Below are 24,028 nucleotides of genomic sequence, written 5' to 3' on the forward strand. Positions count from 1 at the left end.
GCTTTCCATGTGTTATATTAGTCAATCCTCCCAAGAACCCTAAAAAGTATGTATTTTTGCTGTTATATAGAAGGTTACTTCTCTCAGGCTTGAATAGCTCATAACTGTTGGGGACTGGGATTTGCCCTTAAAGCTGTCAAACTCCAGAATCCATGCCTTTTCCAGTTTGCCTTGCAGCTTCTATTATTTCTAAGTCCTGGTCACTTGACAGCCATTTATGTATTCTAAGTAAACTAAACTAGTCCATATATAGTATCCTTTCCAGATCATTATCAAATTGTCTCTTTTCATGGCTTACTTATGAAAACACGGCTTTGACCATAGAATTGTGATTGGAGCAGAGAACAAAGGACAGAGCTAAGGAAAAAGGCAGCATTGATCCAAGAGGACCCCAATTATAAAAAGTGGCCATGACGACTCTCACTTACAATTCTTTTGTGGCTCCCTCTTGGCTTTTATTTGCTTAGTAAATAATTAGTAGGCTCCTATTAAGTCCCAGATACTGTTTATCACACTGTGGATATGGCAGCAAGTAAAATAGACCCGACAACTGTCCTCATGATGCTTACATTATAGGAAGCTGATGGGGAGTAAAAATAGATAAATGAGTCATGTTGTGACAGGTATGAATGGGAAAATAGGGCAGGTTAAAAAGTTTGGGAGTGTCTTCCTCGTAAACTCCAAACTTCTTAGTATGGTGGAACAAAGCTTTCACCATTTGGCCCATCATCTACTGTATACCACTATAAAGACCACACTCAATGTTCCATCTTTCTGAAGTTCCCTTTGTCTTGTGTCTCTGCACTAATTGCTATTCAGTCTTCTGAGTAGTGGACACATCATCTCTTTCATGGCATCCTTGAAATTTTCTCTGACACCTCCAAATTCTTATTTGTATGCCAGAACAGGCTGAACTTCTATAATAGCATTTATATCACATTGTCATTTTCAAATTTCTGTCTTCTTCAAATATACAAATAAACTCACTGAGACAAGAACCATGGTAACGTCACCTTGAATCTGTGACAGTTAATACTGAGCCTAGCAGAGAGTGAACACTGAATAAATACTTGATGAAGGATGTGAATGGGTGCTCAGATAAAATAAGGCAGTTTGAGGACACAAGGTTGTCAAAGACCATCAAAGGTGTAAGAAAAACTGGACTATTTTTTTAATATTTATTTGGAATACCTTTAAACCATGTACAGGGTTGACAGGCTAATCACTTTTTAAAGGTTACCTTTTTATAAAACATAACTTGAATTATCAAGATGAAATCCCTGAAACCTATAGTTCTGTACTCAGCCAGACAGGTACACTTGGGATATTATATTTTAAAAGATAAGCTTTATTACCATAATAATTTCATGATGTTTTTGTTGCAAATTAAGAACTACTTATAAGGACATTCATTTGCAGTAAACTAGAATTATTTAAATCTTTACTTTTCTCAGAAGAAAACTAGATCTCTAAGTGTTATAGACCTTACAATCAGTCTTTTATAGATAAAACCAAGAATATAGCAGATACCTATTAGTTCTGTATATACCTCATGGCATGTGAGATATTTGCTAAAGGCTCATGGCAATGAGAAAATACAAAATTAGATATCATCTTACGAAACTAATTCTATGCAATATTAATAATATTCTATTTGATTTTCAAAAGCAAAATGTAGTATCAATAGATTTCATTACTATTCATTCATTCATTACTATTTCATTTCATTACTCAGAAGAGTAACACTTTCCTGACTACAATTTTGAAAATTAAAAGTCCTAGCCAACATCTTTTGTGTATCAATTAATAATCATCTCAAATTCAATTTGATCATGAAAATGCAATCTGTGCTCAAAAATCAAAATACTATCTCAGCCATGAGTTTTGATTCACATCTCAAAAATAAATCTTCAAGTGTATAGTTATTATTACTTGCCTAAGAAAAATCTAAGCTAGCTAAACTATTAAATATAGAAATGCAAAAGATATTAAAACAATGTAATTAGAAAATTTAATAAACACAACTTATACTTGAATAGGTTTATTGTTTCTTATTTTTAATATGTATACTCTGATAGCCCGTTTGAGTGGTTTTGGAGTTATCTTCTACTATAAATCTGGCTTTGAGGCACCTGTTGAGATCTCTACCAGGAACACATGGAGGCCCTGTAGCCGGTGGTGGCATGGCAGAGAAGATATTGCTGGAAGTGACATATTTCCCCTTCCAGTCAGAGGGGTGACCACTGGGTACTGAGTTTAGATAGACATCTATACAAACATCTTCACCCACGCATACTTTAACAGTATGAATGTCAGTCAGGTCGACTCTTTCTTTACACTGTGTATTAGCATAACAAGCGCAATAAAATTTTTTGGAAAATAGCTGCAGGTCTTCAAGTGTGGGTTTCCCTTGTACTGTGTATCTTCCACTTCTCTCAAGTTGAATAGCAAAATTCACTGGGTTCAGGTGAAGATAGTCATTTGAATTCCAATGTTTCCTTATACACACTCCTTGATCCTGGCAAAGCACTTGGCTACACATTTTGGCTGCTAGAGTGACGTTGATTATGTAAGGATTCAGCTTATTCTTTATGTAAGCGTCTAGCTCTGTGCAAATTTGCTGTAAGAGTATAAGAAGGTTAGAATATCAAGAGACAAGTATGTGAATTAATTCACTATGATATGCAATTTCTAAGGAAGCATGATAAAACAGAACCCAGCAAGAGATAGGAAACAGTTTACCTTTTTAAAATTTATCTAGCAAGATTATTCTGTTTTTGTAACATTTGTAAGTAAGTTTCACATGTCATTTCATGCCACTGAATAATTGACCAGTTGAACCTTAATTTCAACCTAGCCTTGGGCTTCTTCAATAACTCATAAACTAATAAGACAGAATGATACAGTGGTTAGAGAATGGTCTCTGGGGCCCATCTGCACACAGATTGGTCACAGTTCCATTGATGACTAGCTCTGTGACCCTTGGGAATCTTACAAGCTTTCTGAGTCTTAGTTTCTTATCTGGGTGACCTTGGGCAAGTCAATTAACTTGGTTATGCTTCAGTTTCATCATTTGTAAAAATATGGATAATTATAGCACTTACCTCATAGGGTTGTTGTGAGATGAAAAGATACAATGTATATAAAAGTGTTTATAGCACAGGGCCCAGCATACCATTGGCTAGCCCTCAAGAAATTATAAATTAAGGTAATAAGAATCATTTTGTAGGATAAGTTTAAACAGCGTGAGAAAGATTTCTCAACTTCTAGCTCAAAATAACTACACAGGTTCAACTGAGTATCCTTTATGTTAAATGTTATGTATAGTTTAAGTCATGGGTGAATTATGACAACTCTTTTACAAATGTACTTATTCGGCAAAGCTTGAGTGATGAATAACTAAAATGATTCATCTCAATACTGGTGCATTCTAAAACTGGGATGCTGTCTTTTTAACAACACAGAAGATAGTCACTCCCTTTCTTTCATAATCCATAGTTCCATTGAGTGAGATGGCTGTGCTAATCCTCCAGCAAACCAGAGGAAGGTGGTAGTAGATCAGAAGGCAAGTAGAGGAATCTTGGCAGCTTACACTTGAATCTATCTCGTTATATTCCTTGAGGTGACACCATTGATGGTAAGAAGAATAGGGCCTTCCGAGAATGTCCATTCCCTAATGCCCCAGAACCCATGACTATGCTACCTTGCATGGCAAAAAGAATATTACACATATTATTACAGATAAGAGTATGGATCTTCAGATGGAGAGATTATCTTGAGTTATCTGGCTGGGCTCAACCTAATCTTGTGAGTCCTTTAGAAATGTAGAAACTTTTCTGGCTGGGATTTAAAAAAAAAAAATGAGATGGAAGAAAGATAACAAATTCAAAGGTAAAGGAGACTCAATCTAGCATTGCTGGCTTTGAAGCTAGAAGGGAGGGCCAAGAACTAAAGAATGCAGTGACCTCTAGAAGCAGAAATGACCTTAGCCATAGCCTGCCAGAAAACAGACATCTTGTTGCTACCACCACAAGGAAATGAATTCTACCAACAACCCAAATAGGTAAGAGAAGATCATCCCGTGGAAAGGAATGCAACCCTACCAACATTTTTATTTTAGCCCAATAAGACCCATGCCAGACTTCTAAACTACAGAACTATCCCAGAGTCCTGGGATCACGCCCTGAGCCGAAGGCAGACGCTCAACCAATGAGCCACCCAGGCATCCCGAAAACCTCTTCTTAATCCTAGTTTTACATAGTGTTTATAACAAAATTCCATTTCTCCTGATTTTAATACAGCCTCATGTGAGGTAACCCTTCCTTCCTCTTGAACACCCCTCCCTTACCCACTATGCCTAGTAGTTGTTTCTTAAGCATGGCAAGTTCATTTCAAACTGCACTTACTTGTTTCCCTGCTTGGAATGTTCTTTCCTCTAATTTTTAACATAGTCACTTTACCTTGTCATTCAGACTGCAGCTTTAATTAAACCTCAGACACCTTTCCTATCTACTTTCTCACATCTTTCTATTTTAATTCTCTGCGTAGTACTTATCACATCAAATATTTCTCTTGTTTATTTTTTCTATCCAGCCTATATTTTTTTTCTATCCAGCCAATATTAATATAAACTCCATGACTGCAGAGACTTTGTCAATATTCTTCAACAGTGTATCCCCAGGGCCACAATATGAGAATTTATACGAAGTTCAGATGACAATCTGGGTGACCACAGGGACAAGAGCTGGGCAGAAAGAGGAGTAAAGGATGAGTATGGTTTGAGAATGATTAGCCTATACAAGATGTAGTCTTTGGAAGGATATGAAACTGGCTTTCTTAAAGATAAGGCCTGGTTTACAATGTTTGTCAATATCCATTGTGCAAATACATCTGCCATGGTCAATTTTAAGCTGTCAACTTAACATCACTGAGTGATTGGGAATCAAGAACTCATAATGGTAGTATGGTATGGAGAAGCACATCATTACATACTATTTCCACTTATATAGATACACTAGATATACATAACCTCAAGATTATGGATAGTAGTAAAGTACATAACGAATACATTTTGAGTATTTATTACTTCTGTTTTTAACAGTATTTATTCCATTCTAAGTTTTTGTAATTTAAGTTTTAATAATGGTTGTGTTTAACAACCAGCTCACAAAATTTCCAAATATTCAACAATCAGGTCTCATGAGCTGGGACCAGTAGAAGCTGCTCGTCACATCAATGGATCTAATAAAATGGAATGGGTGTAAATAGTTTGCTTACATTGGATAACCATTGTTTTAAGTCAATTTCAGTCTTTAAACCTGTAGTTACCAGCTTCTCAAGTTGTCAACGAATCAGAGGAAATAAGATGAGTAATCCATGATTCTATTGATTACAAATGACATAGAAAAAGGGGGAAGCAATGATAGAACTAGCATTCAAAAGTAGCAGAAATATATAAAACAGAGGCCACAGGGGGCAATTTCAAGATAGTGTCATTAGGTAGACAATAGCCATATTTAAATTGAAGAACTGTCCCTGCATGAACAATGCTAAAGATTATCTGAGAGTAATGAGAGAAGAAGGTAAATTTAAGATTAAAGTGCAAAAGAAAGACCATATGTGACAATGAAATAGTATGTCACACCATACTACTAATTGGGGAATGCCTGATTCATTCCTCATCAGAATAAGGGTGGAGTTCTCAGTTCTGGAAAAAAATAAAAAAGGAAGTAGTATGGAGAATTTAAAATTATTCCATTAAAGAATTACAAGACCCTTGAGAAGAGTGTTTACATATTTGAGAAACAGTGAATGATAATCAGGAATATATTCAGGAGAATTATAATTTTTAATTGATTTTCTGACATGAAAGATTTTGCAAAAGGGACATATCCCTTTCTCCTAACTTCTATTTTATGTTATTTCTCTTTATTGGTGATCAAGCCAGAGATAATAGAGTTCTACCAATAAGTAGTAGGACTCAGATTACTTGGAAGAATCTCATAATGAGGACTACTGCTGAGTACTTTTAGAAATGAGTTAACAATACAATGAGTCTATTGAAGGACAAGAGACAAAAGGTCTCTTCTGGTCTTAGAGTGTTGTATGAAGTGTCTTCTCTATAGGTCCTAGGATAAGACCCCTGGACCATGAGCTTCATAGGATATTCTCAATGGCACCTAACTCACTAGTATTTCCACATCTGTTAGAGAAGCAAAAGTGGAGCTCCAATTCAGTAGTGGCCATGTAACAGCTTTACTCTTGTTTGAATCAAGAAGATTGAAGAGGTGAGGAAGAAAGACCTGTTATAGAGAACTAAACAAGGAAGAAAATGAAGGAAGAGGGAAAGGACTAGGGGGTGATACTTAAAATCTTTTTGAGCTAAAGAAAGTGCATTATGTGAAAATAAAAGCAAGTCATCTATACAGAAAAAAAATTACCATTTTTTCCCTAACAAAACAAGTTTTATTCAAAATTTTACTTAAAATAGATAATACTAAATATAACCTGTGGAAAATAAAGAAGCATTCCTTTTCATCTCCCTTAGAGAAATTTTGAACAATTTAGTAATATTTCAAAAAATTCCCAGTTGCCTATTCACCCCTTCCCCACTCCTGCCTGGCTCTTTTTGCTTCCTCCCTGCCCAACCCCACCAAACCATTTCTCCTAAAGTCTTTCCCATCTCAGAGGCAAGCCCTTCAAACCAAAAGCCTCAGTCATCTTAAACACTTCTTTTATCCAACCTACTCATCCAATCCCTCAGTCAGTCCTCTCAGTTCTACTTTTGGGTTATATTCACATACCAGCACCTATGGTCTAAACCATCAACTGCTTTCTCTTCCTGCTTCTGCTCTTGCCCCTCCACCAGGGATCTTCAGCTCAGCTAAATAAGAAATGTTTGAGATTGCAACTCTTCCTCTCAGATCTCCTCGTGGCCTTCCATGTCAGAGTGAAAGCCCCCTGGTGGCCCATGAAGTCCTACATCTGACCCTCTGTCTTCTTGCAGACCACACCTCTTACCCCTGTCTTCCTTGCTTACTGTATTCCAGTCATGCTGACCTCCTCGGTCTTTCTTGACAAGCACATTCCAGCCTGAAGGCTATTGCACTTATCATCTTGGTCCCTGATTTCCATCAGGTCTCTGTTCCAACAGCACCTCATCAGAGAGGCCTTCTGTGACTGCCCTATCTTAAGTATCACCATTTTATCTCTCTTTATCCTGCCTACACTGCTTCATTGCTCTCTATTGCACTTATCACTACCTAATATATCCTATCCGTATATGTTGCATTTCCACTTGTAAAGATGGAGCTTCATGGTGATGGGACTTTGCTTTGTTCACTGCTACATTTTTTAGCACTTACAGAATTATCTGGCACTTAATCAAAAGAGATGTTCAATAAACCGAGTGTCAGCAAACATTTTCTGTAAAGGGGCAGACAGTAAATATTTTGGGGTTTTGAATGATACAGTCTCTGCCATAACTATTCAATTATTTCTTTATACTGCAAAAGCAGCCATAGACACTGAAACTAAGGAGCATGCCTATACTCCAATAGAACTTTACTAATAGACGCTGAAATTTAAATCTTACAGAATTCTCACGTATTTTAAATACTATCATTTTGGGGCTTTTCCTCATCTATTTAAAAAGGTAAAATCATTCTTAGCCCATGAGCTGTACAAAAGCAAGTAGGTCAGATTTGGCCCATGGCCATCATTGCTGGCCCTTGTAATAAACTTCCACTGAATAACTAAATGAATAAGTAAAGTAAGTGCTTAATAAATAGTAATTGAATGAATAAAAGAATTGACTATTCTTTCATTGGCTAGTTCATAGGCTTTTTAAGATGAGACATATCACAAAAAAACAAACATCGTGTCAGAAAACTGAGGTTGTAGTCCTGTTTTTTGCCACTTACTAGCCAGATAGCCTAGAGAATTTCAGTCAATTTCACTGAATTTCTGTTTCCTCATTGGATAACAGGTACAAAATTTTCTGCCTTATAACATAACCACACAAAGGAAGGATAGTTTAATGCAACCAGTATTAATTAAGCACCTACCACTATGTGCCAAGCATAGTACTTATTTTATTATTCAGTACTCACAACAATCCTCAAACACATTAAAAGTGGAAATGTTTTCATCTATTTCCTATCAATTCAACTTACCACATTTTGGGTTAAATTGAGGCTTCCCCACATTACCATTCCAGAGACACCTAGAGAAACTGATTCACCGATTGTATTCACAAGATCCTCCTGGCGAATGTGACAAAAAGAGTTAACAAATAAAATAGAAATACTATGCATAACAAAATAACACCAAAGCTAAGAATTCTGGCTCAACAATAATAATTTAAGTCTTCCCCACTATTTATTTCTATCCTTGTTGCCACCACTATGCTACTATAACAAATTACAGATTTTTCTGTTATTGTTTTAATTGCTTCTATTGATAAAAGAGCAAAACCCATGAAAGCAAAAAAAGGAACTGAGTTACTATATTGTCTACTCTACCTAGTTTTTTATTGTTCTTAAGAGATTATATGATTACATTAAAATGAAATATATTCTTTTTCATATGCGTATAACAGTGTACAGTCACCAATGTGAATATTCCTAAAGGATATTAAAAGCTAAATCTCACTCCCTTTGAAAATGATGTTGGATTCCACTAAACACCTTTTGTGGACACTAGTTCATAGGCCTCATGCCTTGATTTACTCACCTCTGTAAGATATTTCAACAACACATCAGTAAAAACTGGACGGGCATATACAAAGATCGGAAGTGGATGTTTAACATTTTTTACTTTAGAAACCCTAATGGCTTCCAAAACACGATTGCGGACATAAAGAGCAGCGAATGGAGAAGATTTTAATTTGCTGTTCAAATAAATGGATGGGAAAAGGGCTGTGCTTTCCTTCCACAACCAGTTGATCTCATCATTTCTTCTCTGTTCTATATCAAAGCAACTTCCATTGTAATTGGGACTTTTATAATTATAATTGTAGCAATCAGGATAAAGATAGAAACCCCATAAATAGTTTGGCCGAAGGAACTTTCCCAACTTTAAAGTCTCTTGCATGAAACATTTTCCTGCCTTTTCAAAATCTGCCTTGGCTATCTTGGTGACCTCTGTGAGATTAAGGTGTATATGTTGTTGCTGAGCCAAGTCAATAGACTGTTCCTTGTATATATGTTTAGGTCTCCAGTTTCTTTCCCAGTTAGGCCTCCAGCAGTCCCAGTCAATGACAGCCAAGCCCACGCTGTCTGTTTCTATGTAATGGGAAATATCTTTCTTGGCTTTGTCCAAGTGCTTTTTTAAGGATCCCAATTGGGGGATTCCTCCATTCACAATTTTGCCAGTCGTTTTATTTATGTGGGGATAGTAGCCCAGTCTGTCAGAATAAAATAATGCAATGCCTTGTCCTATGACGCCTTTTAGAGGGCTTCCTATCAGAGAGAAAAGATTCAGATCTAGCTGCACATTAAACCTTTTAGCACAAAGTTCAGTGGGGGCATTCCAGCCCCAGAGGAAAGAAACACCTGGGATGAAAGGGGGTGCTCTGAACTCTTGAGTCAAGCAACATGGAATCAGAAGGAAGATGAACAGTGCTTGGGTTGTTCCACTGGACCCCAAAAAGCTCCTAAAGAAGATATTCTGGAACCTGAGAACTCCCATTGCAAAGATTAATGACTATGAAGATTTCTTCCCGCTTTGGCTTATCCAATATTTCATGCACAGAAGAGAGATAGTGGAATGAGGCCACTTTGATAGATAAAGAGGTATAACGATCGTGTTACTTTTAAATATTATTCTTCTTACTTCATGTTTCAAGAATATTTTGCAAGTTGCTTCATCTGTAAGTGGAAAAAAATAATAAATAGAATATATTGTTACACTATGTTTCTGTATCAAGACTTTAAACTTTACCAAGTTTTCAACTTTAAGTGTAGGAGTTAAATTCAATTTTTAAAGCTGGAGAACTCCTGTGTTTGAATCAATAAAATTATTTTCCCCTCTGTGTGATACAAATCATGTTATAGCTAACATTTGTCTCATCTTTCCAAATCATTACTGAGACTACAGAGAGGTGAATGTGGCTATTTTTTCCCTTTTCCTTTCTGCTTCTGTAGGATGCTGCGCCAATGACCTGTTAAATAAAATTCCAGTTGAACCTCTCGTTTTTGTTTGTTATTACTTGAAAGACCATTTTATAGTAGCATGCCAAAAATTGAAAATAACCTATCATAGAATTATGAGATTTCATCTTTTTTTTTTTGAAGGGGGGCACCTAGAGGAGGAAGCAAAAGTCACTTCTACCAGACGTAATATATCAAAAGTGTGTTCAAAACTATTGAATTAACCCAAATCTCCTACTGAGGAACAAGTTTAAGTGTTATTTGGAATAGTGCTCCATCATATCTCAAAGTAATGGAGTAAAAGATAAGTAAAATATGCACTATACTTATAGATATCTGTATCTCTATATATACGTACACAAAACTTATGTATAGGCACAAAAAATATGTAAATATTTTTATGAAACAAAGTATCTCTTCTTAATACATCTTTAGACAAAGTCTTGGGGCACAGAATTGGGGGCAGACCTGGGTTAGCATCTAGAAAGGCATCCTCATTGAGAGGATCTACTAGAGACTTTACACAAGAATCTCATCTCCCTAGAAAATCTTACCTGACTTAATTCCATATGATTAACATCTCTCCAGTAGTGTGTATAACGTTTGTTCTCAATTTAGATCAACTAGGTTGCTTTGCAAGTGTCCTTCTTGCCCATTGTCTGGATAAATGCTTCCTAAAGTCCTCCTGCTAAGCCTTTAGTATCTTCCCAATTCCTAACAATAGTATTTGCCCAGAAGTCCTTTCAGGGTCCAACCACTCAGCTTGTCTTCAGTGGTGCCCAGGCCAGAAGCCTGTTGGCTTTTTTTTTTTTTTTTTTAAGATTTGTATTTATTTATTTGAGAGAGAGAAAGAGAGAGAGAGAGAGAGAGAGAGAAAGCATGAGCAGGGGCGAGGGGCAGAAGGTGAATAAAAACTTGCTGCTGAGCAGGGAGCCCAGTATAGGACTCAATCCTAGGACCCTAGGATGATGACCCCAGCTAAAGGTAGATGCTTAATCGACTGAGCCACCCAGGCACACTGCCTGTTGGTTTTAACATCTTCCTAGAGCACTGGCAAGTCATTAACATTCCTTAAAAAAAAGATTGTTTTACCTCAGAATAAATTTAAAAGCTCAAGATTTGAAGACATCCAAAATCTTATTTAATTAACTCTTACTCTTATAAAGAAATTTTATCATTACAACACATTAGCTAGAACCTTTGAAACAGGAATGTTTTATCTGAGAATTTGTTCTAAATTATTTTGTAATAAAAATGATATAGATATAGATACTTAAAATGTGTCATTCACCACTATGTATTGTAGCATCTATGACTAGAAAATACTAAAAGCAACTTCACCACCCAATGATGAGATGCTTAAATAAATACAGTATTTTAGCCTGAAGGAATTTGTGCAGCATCAGAGCTAGTTATAAAGATCGCTAAATAACATGTAAAGATGCTTGCCTAAAGTACTAGGGACCAACTAGCTCCTTGCCTTGATGTTACTGAAAACAAGCAGTTTTTTGAGATATACAGAAACATAAGCACATGCTTAAGGAATTAAAGAATATCCAGGGATGTAAAAGAATATTCATATTTCCTGAGGATCCATTACATGTTTTTGATCTTCTAATTTTCTTTCATTCAGCTACCATATAGTTTCTCAAATAAAAACTGAGGAGAAAAATAAAACTTAAGGCTAGCCTTTTGCTTGCCAAAAGAGATTTGAAGTTCAACTTCTCCTTAGTGGGAAGAGGAATATAATCATCCACCTTCTTATTGTTTATTCATTAGGATGCTTGTTCGGGGTGTTTTTGTTTTAACTTTTTTTTTCTTCTTTTAGAGAGAGAGAGAGAGAGAGAGGAAGAGAGTGAGAGCATACACACAAGTGCCTAATTGCTCACTCAGTGGGAGAGGCAGAAGAAGAGAGAGAGAGAGAGTATCCTAAGCAGACTCCTGAATGAGTGGAGCCTGATGAGGCTCAATCTAATGACCCATGAGATCACAACCTGAGCCAAAATCATGAGTTGCTCACTTGACCAGCTAAGCTGCCTAGGCGCCCCTCATTTTACTTTTCAAAGGAGCTGTGGTTGGGATTTTTGAGGTAAGGACAATCAAGACAGAAAAAGCCAAACAAAACAGCTAAATTTCTTGGTTTAATTCTAGCCTCTTCTTTTCTACTGCAAATGCTTTATTTCTAGAAAATCATAATTAACAGATGGAGAAGTCAAGTCATAGGACTGTCTTCAGAACCCACTCTTCTGCTATTCTCATTTCCTAGAAGGAGTCTATGTATATATTACCTCAATGGAATTAAGAACTGAATTCATATACTATCCTCTTACTATTATAGATTTTGAATATAAATTATTATTATCAATGTCAAAGTGAAATTCAGAAATGTGTACAAAAATTGATAAAGCCAAGATTATAACTTTAGTGAGAGCTAAATTAGGACTGAAGGGAGGGCCAGAGTGGAGAGTCCCAAGGTTGAAGATGTTCCACAGCACTTCTTAGGTCCCTGTTACTTACCCTACTGGCCTCAGAACAACTGAGCATGATAAAGGTTACAGTTACAATATTCACCAAATAGCCTCTAGCCTCAGGATGCTAAAGGTAACTTTAATGTATCTAGATTACCTCCATAAATACTTTGGGAATCATTCTTGAATATCAAAAAATAAGAAAACAAAAACTTCAAGTGAGCAGCCAGCCCCAAATTTATTACCTTTGTAACCCTTGTATACTAATTACATTTGGTAGGCTATGTTTCATTTCTGAAGTATTACTTGGTCTCTAATTTCAACTCAAAGGCTGACTTCTACCTCCAATTACAAGTTATACTGGATCTCAGCTGAGTTCTGAGCAAACTTAAAGTAAGAAACCAGCATAATAGTCCCCAAAGCAGAAAAATCCATGTACAATTTTCTTCTCTTAAAGCAAAAATTTATTCATGCTTACAGGAAAGAAAAGAGCCTTCAAGCAAGTTTTCTTTTTTTTTTTTTTTTTTTTTTGTAGGAAATTTCTTATTAAGCTATGATGTTTTATAAATAACTTGGCCAGAAATGGATATGATGATAAACTTGATTAAACAAGAGAAGTTAATACTATTTTTGGTGGCGTTCCATCAACTCCTTCTTCCTTCTCCTTTTCCTTTGTTATTATTATCATTATTATTACTCTACTTTGTTCCTTTTGCTTCATTCTTAACTTTGTCAGTGTCTCCCACAGATAGTTTTTGCACAGTCTGGAGCTCCTCAAGGCTAAAGAAATTGCTCATTCTTGGGGCTCCTGGCTGGCTCAGTCCTTAGAGTATGTGACCCTTGATCTTGGGGTTGTAAATTTGAGTCCCATGTTGGGTGTAGAGATTACTTAAAAATAAAATCTTAAAAAAAAAAAAAGAAAAAGAAGTTGCTCATTCTTAATCTGTATATCTACTACTAACCACTAAGTGCCAAACAATTTCCACTAAAGAGGTAGATTTAAAAACATGGCACATTATAGAACTTCTCATTCTTTTTCACAGATACCCATATTTGATTTTCCCTATCACACTATGCAGTAGAAAGAAAAAAAGACAACTTATTGCTGAGGCAGAATTGTAAAAGTTTCCTCTGAAATATCAGATCTGCTCCAGAAATTGCTCCAGATAATTGCTCATCAGTATTCAACGTGTTGGGTGGGAAAAGACAGCTCTTTGCCCAGTCAATTAAGGGAAGACTTAATCTTTTGAGATGTTACTGTGTGTATACTTGAGCTTTGCATCCTCGCAAATTCAAGAGCCTTATAGTAGCAAAAAAGATTGGTAAAGATGTCATATTAACAAAAAATGCTATAAATTTTAAGAACCCAGGTAAAACAAGTCCTAATTGCAGCTGTTTTGATTGCTAAAGCATTTTGTTAAATTAACAAAAGATTTCTGTAGTATAATAGAGATGAAGAATGAACTGGTTTCAAGGAAGTCCACAGCATTTGCTGTAAAAGTAATTTCTCCTCACAAAATTAAAAAGAATTTATATTTTCAAAGTGATTAAGAAAGCCGGGTTTGACATTTGTTAGAGAAAAATCCTAATTTTCTGAATCCCCTAAGGTAGGAAAGGAGAGGGGAGATTTAAAAAAAAAAAAAAAAAAAGAACCAAACAAATAAAATCCTTCGAAAGCAGTTCCCAAAATTAAACTTTATTTAATTGCTGTAGTAGAACATAGAGATGTAATTTATACATGTTGATGTTATGCAATAAAATTTTGTCCTGTTGGGCCATGATATAATTAGAAAGTCATAGATCTAAGAAGCTAGAAAACCATAGGATTATTAAACATGAATTCTAGATTTTGAGGCCTTAAGCAAGTTATATTGATATATTGTGAAAGATATTAATATTTCAGCTTTTGAAAATGCAAAATAGTTCAATAGCAAGAGTGTTTAATTGAAAATAAGAAAACAATTCATCCTAGTCTTAGAAGAAAATTCCTTTGGAAAGAAGGTGAATGTGCCTGTAATAACATTCTGTGTCTATAATATCTCTGTAGACACCAGAGGCCTTATAATAGAATGTATACATTATACCCTTAATCTGAGGATAGGGCTGTTTTTCAAATTTCCAAGTCACTTGACTTATGCTCAATAGATACATACGTGAGTTACTTCATTAATTGAATGAATGAGCTTGATATACTTTAAATTCCAGTAAACTCAAAGTTACAGCTAATAGGGACATTTTAAAAAGAAAGTGCTTGAACAAAAACCAAAACACACCATCCAGAATCCACAGAGCTGTCAAAGAAAAACCAGAGCAGTAAGGGAAAGAGACTGCAATGTAGAACTGAACTCAATTCCAAATACAAAAAGAAAAAGTGGGACTTTATAGCCAAAGAGCAAAGTGGAGGGTCTGTGGATAGAAAATTGCTAAGAGGGAACATCAGGGGCAAGGGAAAATTTGGCTAAGCTGACCTAACAGGATTCTTGCTGAAGTCAGGCCAGGGTGATGAGGCAAGCACTAGGGGAACAGTGGAAGACAGGAAACCTAATCAGATTTCCAAGATGACCAGATATAGAGGATGGGACTCCTTGCTAAACTGACTTACCAGGGTTCCTGCCAGAACTAGATTCTACAGGAAGGATACAGAAGCCCACCATTTGAGGATTTGTCAGAAAGAGAGGTCAACCAGCCTGATTGTCACGGTCAATAGAGAATCTTTGTCAGTCCCCACTATTGTGTACCCTGGATGAGTTAATAATATAATTAGGTAAATGAACCCAATGTACTCTGAACTTCAGGAAACTCAAAATCATGGCTTATGGCATCACTTTAAGATGAAAATGTTCAAATAAAAGCGTCCAGAAGCCACAGAGTTCAAACATTACTCAGAAGACAATTATGTCTTCTATAGCCAAACATGAAGCACCGACACACCCAGATATGACAAAACTAACTACTTGAATAATTGAATAAAGTCTTAAGGAGTCTCTAAATTTGAGCTAGTTAAAAACACAATAGCTTCGCTGGGGTTACTTTCTGCAATGCCATTTGTCAAGCCCCAGACTGAGCTTAGTAATGCAAGTAAATGACTTCCAGTCAACCCCACATCCCCCCATCATAAACCTGAGACCAATCCTAGTTCTTCTGTAATTACGGTGTCTCAGCTGCCTAGCACAAATTGGCAAAAGGCCTTAGTACCGCTCAAGTCAAAGTTTAGGAGTAACAAGCACCTCCATGATAACCAGTGCTGTGCACAATGAAATTCACGAAGGTATGCCAGTTATAACACGAGCTAGGAGTTTACAATTGGTCTTCTGTTAGCAAACTAATGATTCTCTTTCCTTGATCAGCCAGATGACTTTTTGGGTTTTATTTCTCTGAATTATTAAAGTCATAGTTACTAAATCTACATGTGGGATTATATTAAAGATCCAAATGGCCACTATAGTCTAATACAGAGAGCACCTATTTGCTCATAAAAGTAAAGGCAATAGGGATCCAATTGCATCAAATGTGATTAAGCACATTTGCAAATGCTGAAGATAAATGTCATTGAAGAAAAACATATGAGCTCAATTTCAAAGACAGTACAAGGTGTTTTACTTCTTATCAATTTACGATATTTGGTGCCTATAGAGATACTAGGCTCTTAGGATGCAGACTGATTTTTTTTTTTTTCTTGAGAAGAAGACTGGTTCAAAAATCTTGTCAGAGTTTTAAGTGATTTGATACCTTTCTTCCTAAAAATACATGTTCTACAGTCTACCTTAAGAATGCACATTTTGTGAAAGCAAAACTATGGTTGAAGTTTCAAGCAAGCAAATGTCTTCCCAAGCTATTCATCTTTTTCTCCACTTCTGAGGAATGTGTGATAATTCAGTCTAGGCCAGCTTTTTAGCCAGGATCTAAAGTAAAATAAAACTCAAATCTTTAATTATCCACATGAAAATCCACAAGGAGAGTTTTGTGGTGACATTTCTTATGGGCAGTATGAATTCCATATGAGAATTATACATGTTTCATTCTAATGGGATCCTGCCTTGCATGTCTTGTATAAGTCTTTTTACCCTGGATCATTAAAAATTTATTCTGAGCCTAGAGATACCTCTCTCAATGACTGCTCCCACTGTGTAGCCATTCCAAACACATCTGACTATTGAAGTGTTCATTTCTGATTGCCACCAAGGTGAGTGTAAATGTGTTCAGGCTCTCAGAAAAATTGTACTCATTTCTTAGTACCAGTCACAGTTTTTATTCACATTTGAAACAAATATCTTTCTCACTAAACTATGAGCTCACTACTATGTCCCCAGTTCCCAGTACTGTATCTGATACATAGTAGAAGGTCCATAAGTACTCAACTGTATGGGTGAATGAGTGAATCTATCCATCAATTAATTCTTTGATCAAATTATTTTTTCCTTTTTTCCAGTTTCACTAAATTATTTTTAATTTCCTATTATTCTTCCAAAGCACAGATTTACCTATTGGATAAAATCCAATTTATTTTATCTTAAACATTAACAAGATAAGGAGTTACAAGAGTTAAAGAAGTAACAATGGCTACTTTTGACCTCACATTGTGGTATGAATAGTAACATTTATCCTAGAGATTATAATTAGCAGGGATTTTTAATATTACTAATTCAAGTCTAATCCCATCCTCTCAGGATGGTCCCCAACTGCTACCATTCTGTCCAATTAATGATGTGCTATAGCTCAAGAGTAGAACAAATATGCCACAGAGTATCACTAGTAACATTTAGTGGTGTCTCTTTTGGCAGTTGACTCTTCTCTCCTCTTCATACATTCACTTTTAATTTTTTCTCTCTATCTTAACTGAGTCTTCCATCTGCCAGTGGGACCTGAAGGATGGAGACACTCACAGCTAAAGGGATTAAGGAGCTCAGATCTTGAGTGGGTTAAAATTAGAGAGAAAGACAAACCATAAGAGAATCCTAATTCTGGGAAACAAACAGAGTGGCAGAAGGGGAGGAGAGTGGGGGGAGTAACTGGGAGAAGGGCGCTAAGGAGGGCACTTGATGGGATAAGCACTGGATAGCTGGAAGATTCAAATTATTCAATCTTTAGGTATTAACTCTTTAGAAATATATTGGTGGTACCTGGATCAATCTCACTCGCAGGGATGCGGGGATAATATGTGAAATGATACCTATGAAGTATTTTTTACAAGAAGCTATACAAATATAGAGTGCACTATTTATATTATGAAATCTTCCTTGTGATGGTTCATTTGCATTTATCCCAGACTATAAGAATGACATCTAAAGTAAGGTGCAAGGTGTCAGTTGTTTTTGACTTCTAGCAATTGGAAAAGTCAAAATATGTAATTAGACTAGGACTACCTCTAAAAAAAAATTAGGGATTGTGAATTCCTAGTCCAAGAACACCAAAGAAATGTTTACTGCAGATACTGAAATTTTTAGATGATATGGACAAGTTTGGGGGAAATAGCCAGACTCTAACTATCCTTTAAAGATTGTGGTCAGTGGGCAGTCCTGGTGGTTCAGCGGTTTAGTGCCACCTTCAGCCCAGGGCGTGATCCTGGAGACCCAGGATCGAGTCCCACGTCGGGCTCCCTGCATGGAGCCTGTTTCTCCCTCTGTCTGTGTCTCTGCCTCTCTCTCTCTCTCTCTGTGTCTCTCATGAATAAATAAGTAAAATATTTTAAAATTAAAAAAATAAAGATTGTGGTCAGTGAAAAAGGCAGAAAGGAAGAGGAAGAATCATAGCTGCAAAATTTACTTCAAATTGTAGAAACTCAGTAAAAGTTGTATTTACAGTCAAAGTGCCCCCTTATCTTCACCTACAGTTTGGGAGGTTGCTGCTGTTTGACCTCCAAGGAGATCACATGCTTCTAGTTCAAGGAAAAAGAGCACTGCAGAGCAAGGGCTAAACATCATCCCAGTATTTTAGATGCATTTTGGGCAAAAATGGAGAGTAGTTGTGAACTACTGATTATCCAAGAAAGTGATGTTCGATAGGCCTATTCCTAGGATTTTTTTCCCCTAAAGTTCAGACCATGGACTATTGGTGAGGCATAAAACTGATTTAACTGATTGTAATGAGCACTTTTTAAAAAAAAAGTGAAATCAATTATCATATAGTGGAATGGCTAAGCTAGGATAGAACAGGGCAGGACAGAATTGGAAGCAAGAGAATACCAATCATCACATGCAGTAAAACATATTATTTTATGAACCATATGTGTCAGTTATATATTTACAAATTTGTCCCCTTGGTCATAACATAAAATGTATTTTTTACCGTGGAACAGTTCAAGCCACTCAGATGGCAGAAGCCTTGGAGTCTGATGCACCTGGGTTTTTAATATCGAGAACAAGCCCTTTCTTATTGAGTGGGCCTTAGTCAAGTTCTCAAATCTCAATAATTTAATCTCTTCAGCACCCAGTATAGAATTCTGATCCCTTTGAAGACTCTTTAATGTCCATAAATGACTAAACTACCATAACAGCTTCCATGTGCCTGTAAAAATGTTAAAGTCTATATATTTTTCTCCTGTTAATCTGTCTTTTGTCAGCTCAACTCACAGGCTCCAGGTGCAGAATCTAACAGGGTAAAGGCAAGTTCTTCTTTCTACCATATACCTGACACAGAGTAAATACCAAATAAACGTAAGTTGTTCCTGTTGTTATTAATAATATTATCCCTTGCCTCCACCCTCTTTTGTGTGAAAGGCAGGGAAAAGCATGACAAACGGAGGCAAAGTCCAAGACTATTTCATGATTCATAAGCCTGCTAGTTTTAAAGCTTCCCTAGGAAATTAAAAAAATATATATATATATATATATATATTTTTTTTTACTCTAAATAAAAAAGCATTATGGATTTATTCTGGTGGAAGTGAGATACTCAACAAATTCATACCTCCATGGAGCCAGATCTGATGATGTTGCTGTGCCTACCAAAGGCATTCATCAGCACATAGCATGATCTGAGAGGAAACCTACATGAGAAAGTCCTCATGGATCATGACTCTATCAGCAGATCAGACTGGCTCTAGCCTTAGTGTGCCTTGCATTAATTTGGCTGTGACTACTTCCTGGCATCTTATGGAGGAGTCCACTAAGAAAGCAACCTCTTCAAGCTCAGACTTCAAACTCTTCTTTCAGCCTGATGGAAATATTTTTCTAGCTTGTCAAATGTGATTATCCAGACAGTTTTCAGCCTTTATATTGGATTAGTGGAATAAGTAAGTGGCAAATAAATAACATTTAAAATGAATAATGGCAAAAATTATTAATGTAGGATTCAGATATCTCTATAATGTTGGGTGATTATATATTAGTTTGGCCAAATGAGGTGGCTCCGCTTCCATTTCATAAAAGAAAAAGAGCAGTTACCAAAACTCAAAGATACAATAGTTAACAAAATTATTTCTCAGTATCAAATTTCTTTTGGCTATTAGCATGCTTATTACGTCTACAAATACAAATAATCATTACTGTTGTTATTAAAATAAGCAATACATCTAACATATCACATATATCAAAATGTGTGACAGATGCTATCCAAAAAGAAAACTTAACTACAAAGTCAATCTTCTAATAACATTGTAAAGATCCATTAATATTTATAGTTATTTCTGCCCCCGTACACTATTCCATAAAAGCCTGAGCACATTTACCCTTGTAAAATGAGAAGAGCAGGCAGTTGTACTTGTCTCTTCACCAAGATCAGAGGAGAGCAGAAGTACCCTATGATTCTCACCTGAGACAAGGGAAACAGGAACTCAGAGTGACGAACAACTAGGATCTGGCTAATTTATGACGGGATGGGAGTGTCCCTAAGACTCACCTACTGGGAGAGAGCTCAAGAAAAAAAGGAATTCTGAGAGAATGGGGAAATCAGAATTTCTGGAGCAGAAATTCTGCTTTAGAACTTTTGAAGAGTTTGGACCAACTATGAAGGTGGGGGATGGACCAAGTATGAGTTTAGTGGATGGGGATAAGATCTTTATAAAACCTAGTATTTTGCTACCAAAACAAACAAGCACAAAACAGTAGATAACAAGATAACTTCAAAGATTTAAGAAGAAACTTCCAAGGCACGTGTTCACTTGTCAACATAATTATAGGGCAGTGAGTCTCTCGAGGTTGAATCTAATTAGTACTTTAGTTACTTAATGAATGTTTATAATTTTAAGAAAAAATATTGTTTTTATTCAATTGTGTATCGCTTATTTGCTTTTAATTCTTAACAAGCAATAGCTACAGTTTTAAAAATCCAAGATATAAGTAATATTTATTGGTCACCTAAACTGCTTTACACAAATGTGCAATATTTGTTATATATTAAATGTTAACATGAATACAGCAAGCCTTTCAGCAAAATGTCATTAAGAGACTGTTTACAGAAAAGCAATTTCTTTCAAGCAATCTTTAAAATCAGACAATCAACAAGTAATTATGAAGCCATCTAATGATTTTTAGTTAACAATTAATTATCGTATTTGAACATCTCCGTAACACTCTGGGGTAAGAATTATCATCCTCATTTTCTAAATGAGGAAGTAAGCATTAGCAAAAATTAGATAACTTGCCCACCAACAGAGTTCTAGCTAATTCTGAAGATCTTGCTCTTTACAACGTCCTCTACTGGACAAGTCACTATTATTATAGACATGAAAAGGTGTGCAGTTAGGGGTATGTAGGTGGCTCAATGGTTGAGCATCTGCCTTTGGCTCAGGTCGTGATCCCAGGGTCCTGGGATAAAGTCCCACATCAGGCTCCCTGCAAGGAGTCTGCTTCTCCCTTTGCCTATGTCTCTGCCTCTCTCTATCTCTCTGTGTTTTTCATGAATAAATAAATAAAATCTTCAAAAAAAAAAAAAAAAGGTGTGCAGTTAGGCCCCATTTGCAGTGCTCTTACTCCTAAACCACTTGTCTGCTTTGGGTTTAGACAACTTTACCCTTTCTATTAATTTTTTTGCACAACTATTGTTTTTTGTTCATTCACTCTGAATGATACGTTGTATGAAGGTAGCAAATTATGTTTTATGTTTTGACTTCATTTACTCAGTTTTGAACAGGTAAGTGGAAATGCTGTGTTCATAGTTACTAACTTTCCACATTATGGGACCTGAGAAGTTAGAATAAGAAATCCTTTAAACTAAAAGACTAATACTTAATCTAAATTAGAAGTATATTTGAACTATTTATGGGGGTCTTTTATTTCCTGGTTAATGTATATTACCTTCTAACTTTGCCAACAGTGATAAAATACAGCCTTGTCATATAACTTTCTCAGAAAAGTACAATGTAGAGAGGGTGAAGTCTGTGCCCATCAGCACTGAGCCTACATCTTTGTCATATAAAGCACACTGAGATAACAGAGGACAAACGGCACTGGCTTGAGTCTAGCTTCAGTCCCAAATCTAAGAAGAGAGTTGAATAGTCACTAACATTTTAATTTTCTTCCTTTCCTTCCCTCCCTTTCCCTTCTTCCCTTCTCTCTCTAGACACTGTACACATATTAACACATTTCTTCCCAATAATAACCCTCAGAGGTAGGCACAAGTTTTGTCTGTTTTATACATGCTACTCAACTTTATTTTTTACTTCAGACAGGCAAGTTTCAGTTGAATCCCTTAGATTCAGATTTCAGAACCAATATTCTACATTGCCAAAGTCCTGGAGGGCCTTACGTCAGCAGTTCAGATGAGGAAAATAAACCAGTTCCTGTGTGGCCCAGGTGCCTTCTTCAGTTCATGAGATTTGTTTCATTAAAAAAGGGTGACATGCGAAAAGTTTCTGACTATCTTCAAAGATTTAGACTCAAATTTTAAATTTTCAGGGAGAGAACTCCAGAAACAGCCCAAAGAGTCATGGCTGGAGGTTCAGTCTTGCAGCACTGGTGTCTGTAGTCAAATATAAGATAGTGTATGAAGCGACAGAATTGTTCCACACCTCAGCCCAGCCCCTTTCCATATTCCTACCTGTGGCAAAAAGGAGGGTCTCCATTATTTTTGTCATAATCTGCCTAAATTTGCTGGCACCTCTAATGCCTCTCTCTTCATCTAGAAATAATGTCATATATTCCCCTTAACTCTTCTATGCCTGCACTCATGGGCTGCCCTCCATAGGCTCTGGCTGTACCCCACAGCTTTTCATCGCTTGCTTTGTTCTGATGCCTGAAGGATATTCTCCTGTGCCCTGGTTTTCACCTCTCTGCTTAGAACACCTCTCTGCTACAGTGTGAACACTGTAGCACTCTGCCTGCTTTGGTTTTAATTCTGGTTTCTCCTTTGTACTTTATCTTAAAACATCTCTTGGCTATAAGCTCTGCAACCCAAGTAAAGCTTCTGACACTACTGCCAAGGTCTGCCATCTACTTGCTTGCAATAAATTAAGATTACCTCATGATTCTGATCTTACCTGGCTCACAACCTCAGTTACAACTTCTCTATTGCTCCGATTCCTTAGTCAATTTACTTCTATTTAGATTTTTTTAGTTTAATAAGCTCCCTAGTGTCTTAATTATTTGCCTAAGTGAGAATTTTAGATACTACAGAAGAATATTGAGATGTTCTAGATTCACTGGGGCATCTCCAGCTATACCATAGGTGCTGATTACTTAGTTGAATCAATAAATTAAGTAATACTTAATAAATTAAGTAATTATTTTATTTTTTAAAAGATTTTATTTTTAATCTCCACATCCATTGTGGAGTTTGAACTTTCAACCCTGAGATTAAGAGTCACACACTCCACCAACTGAGCCAGTCAGGCACCCTGATTCAACTATCTTAAATGGAGCATTTATTACAAGTTAAGCACAGGCATGGAGGACACCACTTAGGCCAGTCTCTGCTCTTGTAGAGCTTTAGTGTGAGGAGACAATAAGCAAGTAAACAAGCAAATGATTTCAGAATGATAAATGCTGTTTTAATCCATTTGGATTGCTATAACAAAATAGCACAGACTAAGTCACTTATATACAACAGAAATTTATTTCTTACGGTTGTCAAGGCTAGGAAGTCTAAGGTCGAGGTGCCAGTATAGTTAGGTGTTGGCTCTCTTCCGGGTTGCAGACTTCTCTTTGTATCCTTACATAGTGGAAGAAGGCTAATAAGCTCTGTGTGGGCTTTTTCATAAGGGCAGTAATCCCATCCATGAAGACTCCACCCTCATGCCCTAAGCACCTCCCAAGGACTCCACTTCCTAATACCACTACCTTGGGATTTCAACTTATGAATTTTGAGAGGACACAAATATTGAGACTATAGCAAATGCTATTATAAAACCTGAAAGAAGAATGAGAAAGATAGCAATGGGGGTTGAAAAGGTAAGCCTTGTCCACGTTTAAGTGAAATATGCCATGTTGACTCTTAAAGAGATTATATCAGTTAACACTCTCTCCAAGAATTGAG

At 36.3% G+C, this 24,028-nt stretch overlaps 1 protein-coding gene across 2 annotated transcripts; it reads right to left on the reverse strand.

The window, feature by feature from the left end:
* Window positions 1-1,164: 1,164 nt before the first annotated feature.
* SPAM1 (sperm adhesion molecule 1) lies at window positions 1,165-20,500 on the reverse strand. Of its 2 annotated transcripts, none has more exons than XM_025471524.3 (4): window positions 20,369-20,500; window positions 8,734-9,869; window positions 8,175-8,264; window positions 1,165-2,620 (listed from the first exon to the last, which is right to left on the reverse strand). In XM_025471524.3, the coding sequence occupies exons 2-4, from the start codon at window positions 9,688-9,690 to the stop codon at window positions 2,042-2,044; spliced, it is 1,626 nt and encodes a 541-aa protein (XP_025327309.1). In that variant the 5' UTR covers window positions 9,691-9,869; window positions 20,369-20,500; the 3' UTR covers window positions 1,165-2,041. The 2 variants fall into 2 exon arrangements, with proteins under 2 accessions (XP_025327309.1, XP_025327311.1); XM_025471526.3 differs by having other exon boundaries at window positions 20,286-20,455.
* Window positions 20,501-24,028: the final 3,528 nt, after the last annotated feature.

This window comes from Canis lupus, chromosome 14, assembly GCF_003254725.2.
Source record: "Canis lupus dingo isolate Sandy chromosome 14, ASM325472v2, whole genome shotgun sequence".
Taxonomy (NCBI): domain Eukaryota; kingdom Metazoa; phylum Chordata; class Mammalia; order Carnivora; family Canidae; genus Canis; species Canis lupus.

Bases quoted from the DNA above. Each gene is read 5' to 3' on its own strand.
- SPAM1 (XM_025471524.3), bottom strand. From the start codon at position 9,690: ATGGGAGTTCTCAGGTTCCAGAATATCTTCTTTAGGAGCTTTTTGGGG. The intron at 8,265-8,733 runs GTGAGTAAATCA...CACATTCGCCAG, and splicing joins TGTTGAAATATCTTACAGAG to GAGGATCTTGTGAATACAAT. The intron at 2,621-8,174 runs GTAAGTTGAATT...ATACTCTTACAG, and splicing joins TCAATTTAACCCAAAATGTG to CAAATTTGCACAGAGCTAGA.